This window comes from Petaurus breviceps, unplaced genomic scaffold (assembly GCF_028583685.1).
Source record: "Petaurus breviceps papuanus isolate PSGF00001 unplaced genomic scaffold, PetGlider_PUasm1.0 90752, whole genome shotgun sequence".
Lineage (NCBI taxonomy): Eukaryota > Metazoa > Chordata > Mammalia > Diprotodontia > Petauridae > Petaurus > Petaurus breviceps.
Genome location: NW_027187336.1, coordinates 14,034,598 through 14,050,238, shown reverse-complemented (window position 1 = coordinate 14,050,238; position 15,641 = coordinate 14,034,598). Strand labels below are relative to the sequence as shown.

The 15,641-nt window shown below is 37.2% G+C and overlaps 1 protein-coding gene across 1 annotated transcript in view; it reads right to left on the bottom strand.

Annotated features, from left to right (window-relative positions):
- The window catches only part of THSD7B (thrombospondin type 1 domain containing 7B), a 1,193,076-nt gene that overhangs the window by 140,987 nt on the left and 1,036,448 nt on the right, over positions 1-15,641 (bottom strand). The window contains exons 16-17 of the mRNA XM_069067855.1: positions 1,656-1,789; positions 324-477 (exon numbers count right to left, since the gene is read on the bottom strand). Of these exons, the coding sequence (XP_068923956.1) occupies positions 324-477; positions 1,656-1,789 (288 nt within the window). The remainder of the gene's footprint in view (positions 1-323; positions 478-1,655; positions 1,790-15,641) is intronic.

Here is a 15,641-nt window from a genome sequence, read left to right as displayed (position 1 = left end):
AACCGGGAAATTATAATGAGAGTCATTTCATTGCTAAAGAAGAGCCCCTTAACAATGGGAGTACAGCAGAATCCTAGTGTGATCATTACAGGCACATTTCCGCATTCCTGTTGCTAAGATTGAGTCCTGGGAAGAATAGCTGGCATCGAAAATTACTCATTTTAACTTGTTGAAATTGTTCACTTTGGTTTCCTCTGGAAAATAATTTTTTTCCTCATTATAGGACAGAAGGCTTTAAAAAGCATCCTTGGCAAGAGAAGGAGCCTGGAGGAACCATCACAAAAGGATTCTGAGCAATGAGGAGGGGAAGAGTCTTTACGTACCTGTGGGCATTTGCTCCATTGTCCCCAGTTAGACATGACACACTCATTGGGGCAGAGGAGTGAACATGGCTGGGTTTCTGCAGGAATTTCAGCCTGATTGCATAGGGCACTGTCCACCCTGCCGCTTTCACTGTCATCCGTGGCATTTACACATCTGTCATGTTAAGAAAAAAAGTGTGTGTGGGGGGGGGGGGGAGAAGGTTGCTCAATGACTGCAGAATAGACTTTATAATATGACTTAAACAAGGTGAAACATCATGCAATTAAGAATTACAAAAACCCAACAAAGTGGGAATATTTCACAAATTAGTTTGCTAAATAATCTTTATTCTTTCAGTTCTATGTGAGCCCTCTGTACTGTAATAAACAGTGAGGGGGGAGGCAAAAGAAATGGTAAAGATGGTCCCTGCCCATAAGGACCTAGAAATCTGTTTGGGGACAGAAAATATATTTACAAGACACAATTGTAAAAGAAAAGCCCTCTTTGTACCTATCAAATGAGATCACATTTGTAAAGTGTGGAACAGTGCCTGGCATATAGTAGGCACTTAATAAATGCTTGTTCCCTTCTCTTCCCCTGTCAAAAGTCTCTAGTTGCTCTCCCTTCTCCTCCATTTTTTTCTTTTCCATATTTTAACTGTATCAATTTTCTAATTCATATTATCTTTGTGTATAAAATATACACATTCTTTGAAGTAGTGTGAGAATAGCTGTATTTTCCTCTCAGTGACATTTTAACTACTCTTCTCTCTCCATTTGAATCCAAGTTACAATGCATCTTTTAGTGTTTGGATATATTTGTTAACCCTAAAATTTCTGTTTCATTCACTATTCTCATTAACTGAATTTTATTAAAATGAGAATATTTTCATTCTGAATTTACTGACTTCTCCCCAAGGCTAACTGTTGAGGTTTAAACCCCACATATTGGATGTGCCAAGACCTATAAAAAGGAAAACACCCATCCCTTAAGTCAATGAACCAACATACTAATAAACAGATGAATCAAGTTATTTACAATCTACCCATCTGAGGTCACTTGATGGTCATGAGTCAGTCAATGGTCTCAGACTATGGCACATATAGGTCTTAATAAGAAAACTATAAGAGACATTTCAAAAGGAATGCCTATGTAAATATACACACCTATATATACATATATATGTGCATAAATAAATATATATATGTATATATACACACATATGTAGTCCAACCATATTTTTTTCAAGAAAGGAAACCTGAGCACCACGGGGTGAAACCAACCACCTTGTTTTTATGAAAACTATGTCTTTTTCTTAGCTTTTCCCCCAAAGTGTTTAGGTTTTCACATACCTGACTTTTCTAGTTTGCATTCCTTCTCCACAACGGAAAGCCCTTAGCTCACTGTTGATTCTGCATGGAGACCAGTGTTCTACAACCCACGAATACTGATTGCACTCACTGTAACATGGGACTGCCTCATGTACCTGTTAGCGAAAGAAAACAAAAAAAAAATTACTTCAAGCCATGCAGTTTACAAAGAAATAGCCAAGCTTGTGCAATGCCTGCTGAATGTAACCTTAGAAATAATGCTGTGGACCAAACTGGCAAATAAAGTCCCCAAAATTCAGAGTTGTATTTAACTGTTTTGAATTTACTGACTTGTTGAAAGATATTTATATACATGGGAAATCATCTAAGACATTACTGTGTATCTTTATAGAAGAGAACAAAGGACAGTCATTTCCTAGCACTGAGGATAGGAATTCCATTATAATTTCATTTTCTCAAACAGCTCACACATCATGTATTAGATAGCCCTAGTATCAATTATATGTCATATTGTATCATCTATACTTTTATGACAACTTGAATATGTATGTATACATGTGCATATACATATATACACAATGTACTATACATATATATTTATTCAATAAGGAACATTTACTCTTGTATTTAATGTATCCCTAGAATGCATAATAAAAAGTGGTGTTATTTTCGCTGGAAATTTCTTTTTATATACCTAAATAATTGATTCTAACATATGAACATTTAGTCTCCTAGTGTAGGAATACTGCAAGTCTGTTGTTGCTTTCTTGTTTTGTGGAGGTGCCTAACACTGTAGATGAAAGCCTTCCTCCCCTGCCCACTCACCCCTATTACAGAACATCAAAGAAACATCCTCAAAGCTGTTAATAATTGTGTGTATGATTATTTAAAATTTTATGATTAAAAACAATGAAATGTGTTTGTTGTACTATTAATGCTTAGAAAATTCCTTCCTTTGAATTCATTTGTGTTTTGCTTTCCTGAACTTGTATCAAAATTGGTAATAAATTTCATTTCCCTGCCTCATTGAGACTACATTTAAAAAGCAATGTTCTCCATTGTTCAGTGTGATACAAAAAATCTTTCTGCTGGACACACACACACACAACTCACTTCCTCTGAGATGTTCCTCTAGAGCACAAAGATACCTGTAAATCAGGCAATATAGTTTCTTACTTAAACAGCTAATTATGGTTTTCCCCCTTTCAAATAGCAATTGAACCCCAGTGTTTTTCTTCTTTGCCTTTCCAGCTTCATAAAACTGTAAATGATGACTCTGCAAGTGTTACCCAAACAGAACCATTACTTGCAACTTTCTGAATGCAGGGGAAAGCACTATGTAATGGAATAATCTGAAAACAAGATTGGAGCATCGTCAGCATGTTAGCTAGAAATCAAATGAGAAAAGGTTATTTGTGGTACACTTTAGGAATCACAAATAATGTCAGAAACTATTTTTAACCACGGAGTTCTATTTGGCTCTCTTACAGAGAGGCATAGAAGGCTGCAAGGAACTACAAAGTAAAATATATATATATGAGTCAAATGAAAGGAGATGGTGAAATGGAAGTGGAAATGGGTGTAAGGAGACTAAGGAATTAAGTAATAAAAGAATCACATTTCATGCTGTGCATCCTGAAATGATGGGAATGGAAGGGGTCAGAAGGCAACTTCTATATTATAATATGGAGGTGATAACATGTAACAAAGAAATCTTTCTAAACAGCAATGATAAGGCAATAAAGATAAGACAAAGACCTATAAAAATGAAAGGAGACATATCAAATTGAAAGGACACCAATGGCTTTGGCTGTACTCAGGACAGGAGCTCTGAAAATGAATCTTTCATTGGCTTCCAAAGATTTTTCTGTGAACTCTTCAGCACATCAGGCACATTAAGCAAAGCTCTGTGTGCCATATGGGCCACATAAAAAAGTATCTACACCAAAGCACTTTGCACAGAAAGTATTGGGAGAGGAAATTGAAGAGGACAGTCACTTTTCTACTTTTCATGGTTGAGATGGACAGCAAGTGGATGAGGGTCCTCTGAAACTGATGATAGCTACTGATATAAACAATACTAATCACAGTTTAAATTTATTTTACTTATCAAGGCCAGAAGTCTGATGGAAGAGAGAATTATGCTTAAGAATGTACTTCTTGACCTGATTAGGAAATAAATCTTATCCTGCCCATTGATTTATTGGTTTTCTTTATTTGTGTGTGTGTGTCTTTATTCTGTGTGTTCTATCCTTGTGTTTCAATATTGAAGTCTCTATTTTAGATTCTAAGCTACTTGTTCATCTTTCATCTTTAAAGAGGACCAATGGCATGATGTCTTGACTCATGTGTAAATTTTATTTAAGTGAGAAAGAGTTCCACAAGTTGTCAGTCTCATTCTTTCTTCCAAAATCTTAAAACTCCAGTGGCAAGACAAAAGTAAAGATGCTTAGTGATAGGTTGGGATATAGAGGATGATCTTGGCATCTTCAATGTCTGACCAAGTTCTAAATGGGCACTCCAGAGCACCTATTGCAGCCACCTTCATTGTTGTTGGAACAAATTATTCTCATCTGCCCATTCTGCCAGGAAAATCTTAAAATGCTTCAGGTGGATACCGAGCCTCCGTCCCCCCCAACTCACCCATGGGTTGGTGTAATGAATGCCAATGCACAGAATCTTTCCAGAAGAATGCTATTGTGAACAGCTTTTAAGATTCTGATTACACAGTATAGTGAACACTCTATTCCATAACAAATCAAAGCAAAACATTCACAGAAAATCAAGGTACAGCATTCACAATATTACAATTTATCACAGAAAATCACAATATAGTATTCACAACAGTTTATCATTAAAATGGCCACATAGTTTTCACCAAAGTGGTCACAATATTTAAAACAAATAACAATCATCTCAAGGTCAGTCAGTCACTTATCAATTACAATCATCTCAAAGCACAATAGTCAAAGTCTTCCACTCATGGGGCACACTTGATTAATTCAATCAGTCATTTATTCAGCAATCAATTACTAAGTATCGTACACAAACCCTCCACCCCTAAGTCACTAGTAAACTACAATTCCATAATTACTCGGTACCGGGGGAGGTCTTTTCATCTTGACTGGGGGCCTGTTCTCAGATTCCCTGGATCCCCTTCCATGGTCCCAGATTCTACCTGAATTCACAAGACTGTCACCTGGGTTCACTGGCAGACAGCTCCCAGTTCCTTGTCCAGCTCTCTGGGGAGGTCCTGCTCCACACTGAACTTCACAGGGTCTGGTCCATGTCAGCTCTTCACCATTTCTGCTCCAGGGAATTCAAGGCTCAACCAAGCCACAAAGTCTCAGCATCCCAGTCATGCTTCCTCAGTCACCGGGCTCCTGGGCTCCTGTTCAGAAGGAGCTCCACCACCACAAGTTCTCAGGAAATGCTGGCTCAGTTCTCCATTCACTCTTCTGTAGCTGCTCTGCCTCCAGATTCTTGTCCCAAGAAGTTCTGACTCAAGAAGTTGCCTCTCTGGGGCTTTTCCTCATACACACACAGCATTAGCTACTTCCTGTTGCAGTCAACCCCTTTCTGTTAAGTCAGTAACAGGAGACAGGAGTTCATACCCTTTGTTTCCCCAACAGAAGCTTGATCAGTTACTAAGTGCTAAGTACCTGCTACTTTTGCCAACACAAAGGGATCTTCAAATTCAAAATTACATTACCATTACATGTAGAAGCCTGTCAGTTACCCTCAACCTGATTTAGCCCATCTGCTGAGACAATTTCCCAGGGTATGGCCGTTGTGCATGCACCAGATTCATGGATGCACAGATAAGAGTTGGGTAGCAGGTAGATACAAAGGTGGATAAGCAGCCTTGACAAGGGCTCAGCAGGCCTCATACCAGAGGTGTGTCCTTCCTAAACACCTCAGATATCCCAAGCCACTATTGAAAGGGGGACACATCTAATTATGCATTTCAGAAATCTTGGTGTAATCTTTGATATTATCTTTTCCCTCTCTTCTTATATTCTATTAATCATCACTTTCTGTCAAGTTTCCTTCCATAATATTCTATAATCCTGACTTCTCCTATCTATTCTCTTTGTCACTGCCACAGCACATGTCCTCATTATCAGCTACCTGGCTTAATGTAATAGTGTCCAAACAAATGTTCTTGCCTCCCCTGACCTGCTCTGAATTCACCCTTCAATCTGCTACCATAGCAATATTTAAAAAGGACAAGAATTACATAGGATAAAAAGGCATAAGGATGCCCTGTGATCTGCACCACTAACAGGAATATCCACATGGATGAGTTTATGAATCTACTTAAGTATAAGCAGGTCTGATTGTGTAATTCTTCTGCTCACACTTCCCATTGTTTTCCTATTTCAAGTCCATAACCAAATAGCCTTGCATTCAAACCCTTCCATATCACAATATCCTATCATTCCAGCCTATCTCACAATTCTTCCCTTTGCATAATCTGGTCCAATTGATTTCTCTCTTTTCCCACACCAGGCCCCATGCATTCTAGCTTCTTTGCATTGGTTCGTATGATTCCATGTTCATGGAATCCCCTATTACCCATACACTATTTCCCCCCTTTGCAAATTCTTTCCATCCTCTAAAGCTGAACTTAAATGCCATCTCTGTGAAACATTTCTTAAGAATACTCTCCTCAAACCCTTTCAATCCTTGACTCCACTGCAATAATTGGGAATGGACCTATAATTAATTTTGTATGAGGTAATCGAAGAAAAGGAAACTCTACCAATGCTGGTTGATATCTGTTCTGTAGTTTATAACCTTAGAGTACTGTCTGGAAGTACTAAATGCTTAAATGATTTGCCTAGGCTCACCCAGACACAGTATTCATGAAAGGTAAGAGTAGAACTCAAATCTTCCTGGCTCTGAGGCCAGCTCTGTAGCCACAGGACCACCTGTATTTCATACTATGCATTTACCATGTCTTATTTTGGCTTCTAGTCATTTATGCATGAGTCATATCCCCAACTTTAAACTGTCATTTCTAGCAGGATACCTATCTTATCTAAACTCTGTATCTCCTTTAGCTTCTAGCATAATGCTTTGCCTGAAATAGGTACTAAAGATATTTTTTGTTGAGTTGAAGCAGTGGCTCTCAAAGAAGACTTGAAGCTAATTACTGAAAGGAGGGAGAATGGCTAGCCCTTCCAATTTAAATTTCACAGAGAGAATAGGAGATCATTCAGTGCAATTTCCCCCCTGGGGAATTGTTTAAATAGCACAAAGATATTTTAGAAAAAAATGAATACTCAATTTTTTTTTTTACCATGTTAGCATTTTAGTAGAATACATACATACATACATACACACAGTCCTCAAGAGAGTGTGCTTGATGATTTTGTTATGAAATGAAAGCCTCTATCCCAGAAGAGATGAAGGTCAGGGAGAAAGCTAGTGTCTTCCTCCTAGGTCTGGTCCTTCTGGAACTGAATCTTGCCCATAGTGCCAACAACGAGCACAAAAGGAACAAAGCCAATAGGGCATTCAAGGATAAAAATTAACTACCCTGACACCCAGTTTCCTCTAGCATCAGTACTTTAAGATCTGGTTATTTCACATTGCTATTTAGCTCACGGTTATTGTAGTTTTAAAATGGGTTTGTGTTAAAGCATGGACTTTTTCAGGGAACCATTTGAAAATGGTCTGAAGGAGAGAAATGAACCATGGTAAAGTTAACTGAAAATCATTTTTTAAATGGCACAAATTAGGAAGAAAATAACAGAACTTAATAGGGCCATAGATGTTTAAGAACACAGAGTCAAGATTGGAGTTCTCTGACAGGGGTAACATTTCATACCACTAGTAATAGGTTCTTTTCATTACTCCTTCAGTTAGGAATATGGGGTTGTTGTTTTTTTTTGTAATTTTGCCATTGAAAAAGTTATATCATAAACACATTCATATATTCTCTCAATGTTTTTTGAATAAAATCACCTTCCCTATAATTGATCAAACGAACTAAGTACAGTTTTCCAGTAAATCCTAATACATATTACAATTAGACTGGGTTCTTTTCACACATATTTAGTGATCATAAACTCTTAAGAAAGCAATGTCTACTCACATTAACCTAAAGTGATAAAACACTAATGATATGAAACCATGGTCCAGATAACTCAAGAGCAGCCTGAAAAGTGAGGGTTTTAGGATTCCTTTAGCAATTTATCTTCCCTACCAATATTCTGGCTTAGGTACAGAATTAGCTGAGGGTACTCTGAACAAAGATTGCAGAATTTGGAGCTGAAGAAAACTTACTCTGATCCCTTAATTTTACAGAACAGGAAACTGAGACAAAGAAACATTGTGACTTGACCAAGGTCACACAAGTAATTAAATAGCACACCTAGAATTCTTCTTCTATTGGGTTAGACCTAAGTGTATTTATGTTGCCCTGAAACAGTTTTGTGAAGTCTGAAGACCTAATAGAAGGTAATTTGAATGTATACTTCAAGGTGTGATTCTCTCTGGACTGTCACTGACACTAGTTTAATTCTAAACTTGTGGGACTGGATGGCACTTGGGATGAACCTTGACTGTGATGACATTTATGAAGGTTGTTCCAAAAGTCCTGTGCAGATAGTCACAGGTGCTGCTCAGCATTAATACCTCTGTGTACTTTTTTTCCTTTTTCCTTCTTTACTATACTGATCTCTGTACCACTGTGCAAACACCATGCAAACCACACTGTTGTAAACACTCTTGTTAGCCATTTGTGTTGACCTAATGAGAATTTTCTCCCACTTATAAGGTTAGAGGTGGGAGCTACACACTAATTGGGACTTGACTTGCTCCCCTGGTCCTGAAGCACAATATTTATTCAATCTATTTTTTAAAAAGCTAATTGGGACAGCTAGGTGGCACAGTGAGTAGGGTGCTAGCCCTGGAGTCAGGAGGACCTGAGTTCGGATCTGTCCTCACACACTTAACACACACAAACAAAAAACCTAGCCGTGTGACCTTGGGCAAGTTACTTAAACCCAACTGCCCTCCAAAAAGCAAAAAAAGAAAAGAAAAGCTAATGCCATTATGAAGAATAGAGCTTTCTTGAATGTGGAAGTAATAGAAACCAGACATATCCCATATTATCTAGGAGTGATTGATTACTTGGCAAAAACAGGTATTCTAAACCTGAGGCAAGTCTCTCTAGAAACTCAACTATTAGCGTCCAGATCACTAGACTTGAAAGTCTTGTCATGATCCCTTCTGATAACTAAAATCTCCCTCTCCACCTAACTGAAAGCCAGTTATATTATGTGCCCTGAAGCCCCCTTCCCTTTTTCCTATGCCTGTACCATTAGGTGTCACAACTTAAGCTTTGGCCTGTCCTCTTTTGAATTAAAATGTGCCACAATAAAGACCTAATACTTTATCCATTACTAGAATGTCTGCCTTTTTGTAAAGGCACAAAGAGAAATGGGATAATGACCAACCCAGAGCAGTCATTCACAGAAGACAAAATCCAAGATAGGGGGCAGCAATGAAATCCACAGCTTCAGACATTTTTATAAAAGGACAAAGTATGGGTAATAAATAATTTAGACTAGAGATCCTTATGCAAGCACATAAATTTGACCTCACGGATATTATTTAGACCTTGTGGATAGGACTTTTATCTGGAATGTGGCTCCAGAAAGTTATACCAAAGGGAACAGAAACAATAAAAATGGAAGGACAGAGTAACATTATATAGTTTAAAAGATACACTCATGTGAGAAAATCCATGACTCAGTTGGGGAAGCTATAATGACTATATTTTCAACTGTTCTCTCCCAGGAAGCAGCTAATTAATTATTGCCTTAATGGTAATTTCATCCTTTAGAAGATGGGAAGACTAACGAGATTTGATTCTAGCTATCAAGGAGGAACTATTTCTTAAGTTCATAATAGATAAAGAATGGGCTAATTAAGCATAATATGACATGTATCATAGGATTGAGGAGAAGAGATTTCAACTATTTAAAAAAAAGGGGGGGGGCAGAGAGAAAATCCCACAGTCTAAAATCATATGGAATAAGAAGTATGGGAAACTATTACAAATGATAATTTTAAACAGAAATTATTTCATTAAGGAAGAAAAGATGGATTAAAAAGATATAGGAAGTTACAAAAGGAACATATTAACCAACTTAAATTTTTAAAAGAAGCATAAAAAGGATTGAACTACAGGAAGGTGGTTTTGGACATCTAATATAAGAAAAGGTCATAGTCCTATAAGAATATATTCAAGAACAGGAGGGCTGAGAAGATTGTGAAGTTGATGATGAATTATCCCATCACTTAGTGCCTGACTGGTATATTGCAGGTGGTCAATAAACATTTAATGATGGACTGACTGAATCTTTAGGACAACAAAATGGACATTTTAGGTTAATTGGAGGAAAGAGGAGGATACAGAATGTGATCAGACCACTTCAAGTGGAGGATCAGAGGACAATTGAATTCAACATGCTTTCTTTTTAAGGACCCTCATGTTCCTGAGGATTCAAAAATAAAAAATGAAATAGATCCTTCCCACAAGGTGCTTACATACTACAAATAAATAAATTTCAAATTAAATCCTTTGAATAGACACTAAGTAAGAAAGTAGATCTCATTTTTTCTTATTTTACTTCTGTTTTTTCTTCCAAGGAGAATGATTTTGAAGTGAAAAGAGTAGAACTAAAAGGGATAATTGGGGTTTGGAATCCAAGTTGTGGAAAGAGACTGAAAAAGAGCACACAATTGCTCTCATAACCCAGACACTGGCTGATGTGATTGCTAAGCCGGTGTTGGTGATCTGTGAAAATTCATGGAAATAAGGAGAAATGCTGCAAGACAAGAGAAGGGCAAATGGTTTCATTATTTTCAAAACACAGGATAATGTAGAATTTGCATGATGTAGGTCAATGAACACCACTTTAATTCCAGAGAAATTCAAGAATATATCGAAAGAGAAGTGGTATGCAGACATCTAGAAAAGGAAATAACTACTACTCAGACATGGTGTGACTTCATGAAGAATGGGTCATGTCATCTTAAGATCCTTCCTTTGCTGAACAGCTTATTAAACTTCTCACTTGGGTGGTACTATGGAGATAGTTTTTGTGGCATGATAGTAAAATGCAGGATGACAAAATTGGGATCCAGTAAGTTGTTTGATTCTTTTTTTTTAACAGCCTACTAATTTCCCAAAGATAATGCAGAATTTTAATAGAGGTAAATATAATGTCCTACACTTTAAAAAATATTAAATTTGAGGATTTTTTTGAGCTAAGAGGGGATATTTTGTGGAGGAGGTTTGTGGTAAGTTATTTGTTGTACTAAATTATCTCTGAGGTATCTTTTATTTCTTTGATTATGCAACTAGATGATTAAAGGTCCCTTGGAGCTCTATCTGTGGATCTTAAGTTGTACAGAGTTTTATGGTTTGTAAGCAATTATCTCATTTGATCCTCATGACAACCCTATTAGAAATAGAATGACACATGGGAGGAATCTCAGTTTTTAACAGAAGAAAAACTGAGGCTCAGAAATATTAAGTGTGTTGGGGTGGCTAAGTGGCCCAGTGAATAGAGCACCAGCCCTGGAGTCGAGGACCTGAGTTCAAATTCAGCCTCAAACACTTAATACTTACTAGCCTTGTGACCTTGGGCAAGTCAACCCCAATTTTTCTACCTCCCCCTCTCCAAAAAGCAAAAAAAGAAAAGAAAAGAAATATTAAGTACGTTGTTCAAGGTCAATAGATCTCAGTCTCATGAATGCCAGTTTGGTGCTATTTCTAATACCTCACATCCAAAACTCAGAGACTGCACTATGAAATGATTTATAAAGCACATAAAGCTATGTTTAGAATTGCTTATTTTTTAAAATTTAATTAGTTTAATTACATGTATTTATTGATTTTACTTATTTTTTTTAATTTTTAGATTTCCGCTTTAGAAGATAAAAATAATTTTTTAAAAGTTTTTTTAATGAAAGAAAGAAGGAACTATCATTTCTTAAGTGCTTACTATGTGCCAAATCTTGTGCTAAGTGATTCTCAAATATCTCATTTAGTCCTCACAACAGCACTGGGAGGTAGATGCTATTATTATCCCCATTTTACTTTTGGGGAAATTGAGGCAGAGTTGCCTAGGGTCACACAGTTAGAAAGTGTCTGAGGCCAGATTTAAACTCAAGCATTCCTGAATCTAGGCCTAAAGAGCCAGTCACTATGCCACAAAGCTGATACATAAGTTGATAGCAGATGACATCATAACATAACATATCACATCATATTTCATATGTGATATCATCAACAAATATTTGTTAAGCATGTACTCAGCACCACATGTTATGCTAGATGAACATTATACAAAGACAAAAATTAAACTGTCTCAGTTGTCAAGGAAATTCCATTATTTTGGGGGAGACTTTGAATTACACACATACACATATACACTAAATACAAGGTCATTTAAAAATAATAATAATTATTATTATTATTGACGAAGAACTCGAAGTGGAGGAGAAAATGAAAGGCTTCATGTGGTCAGTGTTGTTTAAACAGAATTTTAAAGGAAATAAGAGGCAGAGTTGATATGAGAGTTCATTTGGAGGAAGGGGAAGAGTCAATTCAAAATAAGAGAAATGGAATATGAAGTGTAATTTCTAAGTTAGTGTAAGCAAACACCAATTTAGTTGTACAATAGAATATACTAAAGGGAATAAAATATAAGATGGGAGGCAGGGTCAGGTCAAATTGTCAAGGACTTTAAATGCTAGACAGCAGAGGTTATAACTGAGCCTAGTTGCTACCTACAAACATACTCATGCCTCCCCCATATATTTTTAAAAAGTCTCCATGAATCTACCATTGCTGCTAACTGTTATCTTAGTTCTCTCATTTGTGGATGAACCTCCTGAGAAACTCATTTACATTCTGTGCATCTACTTCTCCTCCTCTAGTCTTCTCTTGAGCTGCTGTAACATGGCTTTTAACCTCATCATTCAATCGCAACTTTGAAATTGCCCTCTCCAAAGGTACCAATGATTTCTTAATTGTCAAATTAATGGCCTTTTTTTAATACTGATCCTTTTTGAATTCTGTCATTTGACCTTCAATCACCTTTTGTTTCTGAATGCTCTCTTCTCTAGGTTTTGATGATGTGACTCTCTTCCCGTTCTCTTCCTATCTGTAGGATTCCTCCTTTTCAGTCTCCTTTTTATGTTTCATCATTAAGATCATCATCATTAGGGCGGCTAGGTGGTGCAGTGAATGGAGCACTGGCCCTGGAGTCAGGAGGACCTGAGTTCAAATCTGACCTTAGACATAACACAAAAACTAGCCATGTGACATTGGGCAAGTCACTTAACCCCAATTGCCCTCCAAAAAGCAAAAAAAAAAAAAAAGATCATCATAATTAATTGTGAATGTCCCCCAAAGCCTCAGCCTGGACCTTCATCTCTTTTCATTCTAGAATATCTCACTTGGTGACACCATTATCTCCAATGGTTTCAATGATCATCTCTGTGCAGGTGATTCCCAGACCTGTATATCCACTCCTTATGTCCTCTCCCAAGCGATTACTCAGTCATTTTTAGTTGCCTCTTAAACATCTTGAATTGGATATCCCCACAGCCATCCCAAAGTAAATATGTACAAAAGAGAACTAATACTTGGTTTGTTTTTAATAATCACATCCTTTCAAATTTCTTTACAATTATTGATAATATCATCTTCCTCTCAGTCAGCCAGGTTCACTGCTTCACTGTAACTCTCCCCTTTAAACTCTGGCCCTACATAATATGTCTGACTGACTGTCAAGTCTGACAGTTTCTGTCTCTACAACATCTCTTTCATACTTCTTTCCCAATCTTACAGCCGCAATCTTACTTCAAGCCCTTATCATTGTTTATCTTTTCTTCTGCAAACTAATTTTTTTAATTAGATATTTTCCAGTTTAAAAATTGCTTGTTTTCTCTCCTTTCTACCTCCACCCCCCACTGGGAAAGGAATTAAAGATAAACAAAACCTTTTGCAATATCTTTCGAACCCATCCTGCTGACTGACGCTTTTCTCTCTTGTCAGCCGCCACTCTAATGCCAAGGCGAGTTTTTTTATCTGAAGTAGAGGTCTGACCATGTCATTCCCCACTGTGTCTTTGAACTGGCTCTTCCCTATGCCTTGGATGTGCTGCATCTTCATCTCCTCCTCTTAATTTCTCTAGCTTCCCAAAAGATTTAGCTCAACATTTCCCTTCTATGGGGGTCCCCCCGGCTGCCATAGCTCTGTATATTTTATATTCAGCTAGTTATTTAAGTGTTGTTTCCATGATTAGAATGTATCTTCTTTGAGGCCAGGGACTTTTTCTTGTCTTTTTTTTTTAATGCCCAGGGCTTGGCACAGTACCTCACACTTAGTAAGCATTTAATAAATGGTTGTTGGCTTATTGAAAGTAGGAAGCCATTAAAGTTTACTGAATATGGCACTGGCGTTATCAGACCTTTACTTTAGGGAAATCATTTGGCAGTGATGTGTCAAAGGCATTAGAGATGGGAGTAACTTGAGTTGAGGATCCCTTACTTCAATTGTGCAGGAGAGAAGTGACAAGGGCCTGAATTAGTGCGGTGGCCTTGTGAATGGAGGGAAAGAGAATAGAACTGAGAGATACTTTTGGAGGAAAAAATAAAAAGAAGTTAAAACTATTTCAGTGTTTAAGTTACAGAAGGTTAAAAATGAAGGATAACAGTAAGGCAATGTGCCTGGTTGATAAGAAGCATTGTGGTCGCCTTAAAAGAAATAAGAAGGTTCAGCAGGGAGATGAATTTGGAGAGAAAGATAAAAAATTTCATTTTAGACATGTTGAATTTAAGATGTCTACGAGATATCAAGTTGAAAATATCCAAGGGGAAGTATGATCTAAAAAAGTGATGTCTATAAATACAGGCTTTGGGAGACAATTTTTACCTTAATCTTTGAATGTGTGGACTCCTGTCACTTGTTTGGAGTCTAATATAGTTCTTAAAACACAAAACCCCACATTCCAGTCACAATATTTTGGGTTTTTTGCTTGTTTGTTTGTTTGTTTTTCTGATGACAGGGGTGTATCTCCAAAATATGACACCTGTATTTTCCATTAAAAAGAAAAGTGCCCCTGAATGTTTTCAGTTTTCTATCTGTGGGAAATCTCTTACTTTCATTGATTTATGCTGTAAGAAGATCAAGTGGGCAGGCATACTGCATCAGGGCTCCCTAGAGTTCTGGCCCTCTGTGACTGTTACAGCAACTAGGAGTTGCTACTCTCAGCTTCAGGCCTCCCTAATTCATTCTGCCAACACTACCAAGCTCCTCATTTCCTCTACTCTGGAGGCCTTCTCTTTGATCTCTAAAGCAGCATAGTTCATAAATGGACCCTTCCAGAATAACCAGAGCTCAACACCACACTTGTTGTCTAAGGCCACCCTTGTTTTCAGTGTGCACACAACATATATTCTCTCCTTAATTATGACCTTAACCAACAGAACTGATCAAATGAATTGCCTCCATAAATTGCTAACATTTGCTTGTACTTTTTAAAAATACTAGGCAGTTTGACCTGAGAACAATTGTGATATTTATCTCCTTCCTTTTCTTTTTTATTTTTTTCTCCTTCCCTTTCTATCTCCCTAAAATATACTGAGGGCAGGAATTATTCTTAAAAGGAAAGTATACTACTTATACAAAATTAATGTTACTGCTTGTATTTTTCTAGTGTATTTGTTTCAATGAATAGTTTTTTTTTTTTTAATGAATTATACATTCTGGCATGGGGAAGTTACTTGGTACAGTAGATAGAACTCCAGGCCTGAAGTCAGGAAGACTCATCTTCCTGAGCTCAAATCTAGCCTGAGATACTTACTAGCTATGTGACCCTGGACAAGTATTTAACCTTGCTTGCCTCAGTTCCTCATCAATGAATAGGTCTCTCTCTCTCTCTCTCTCTCTCTCTCTCTCTCTCTCTCTCTCTC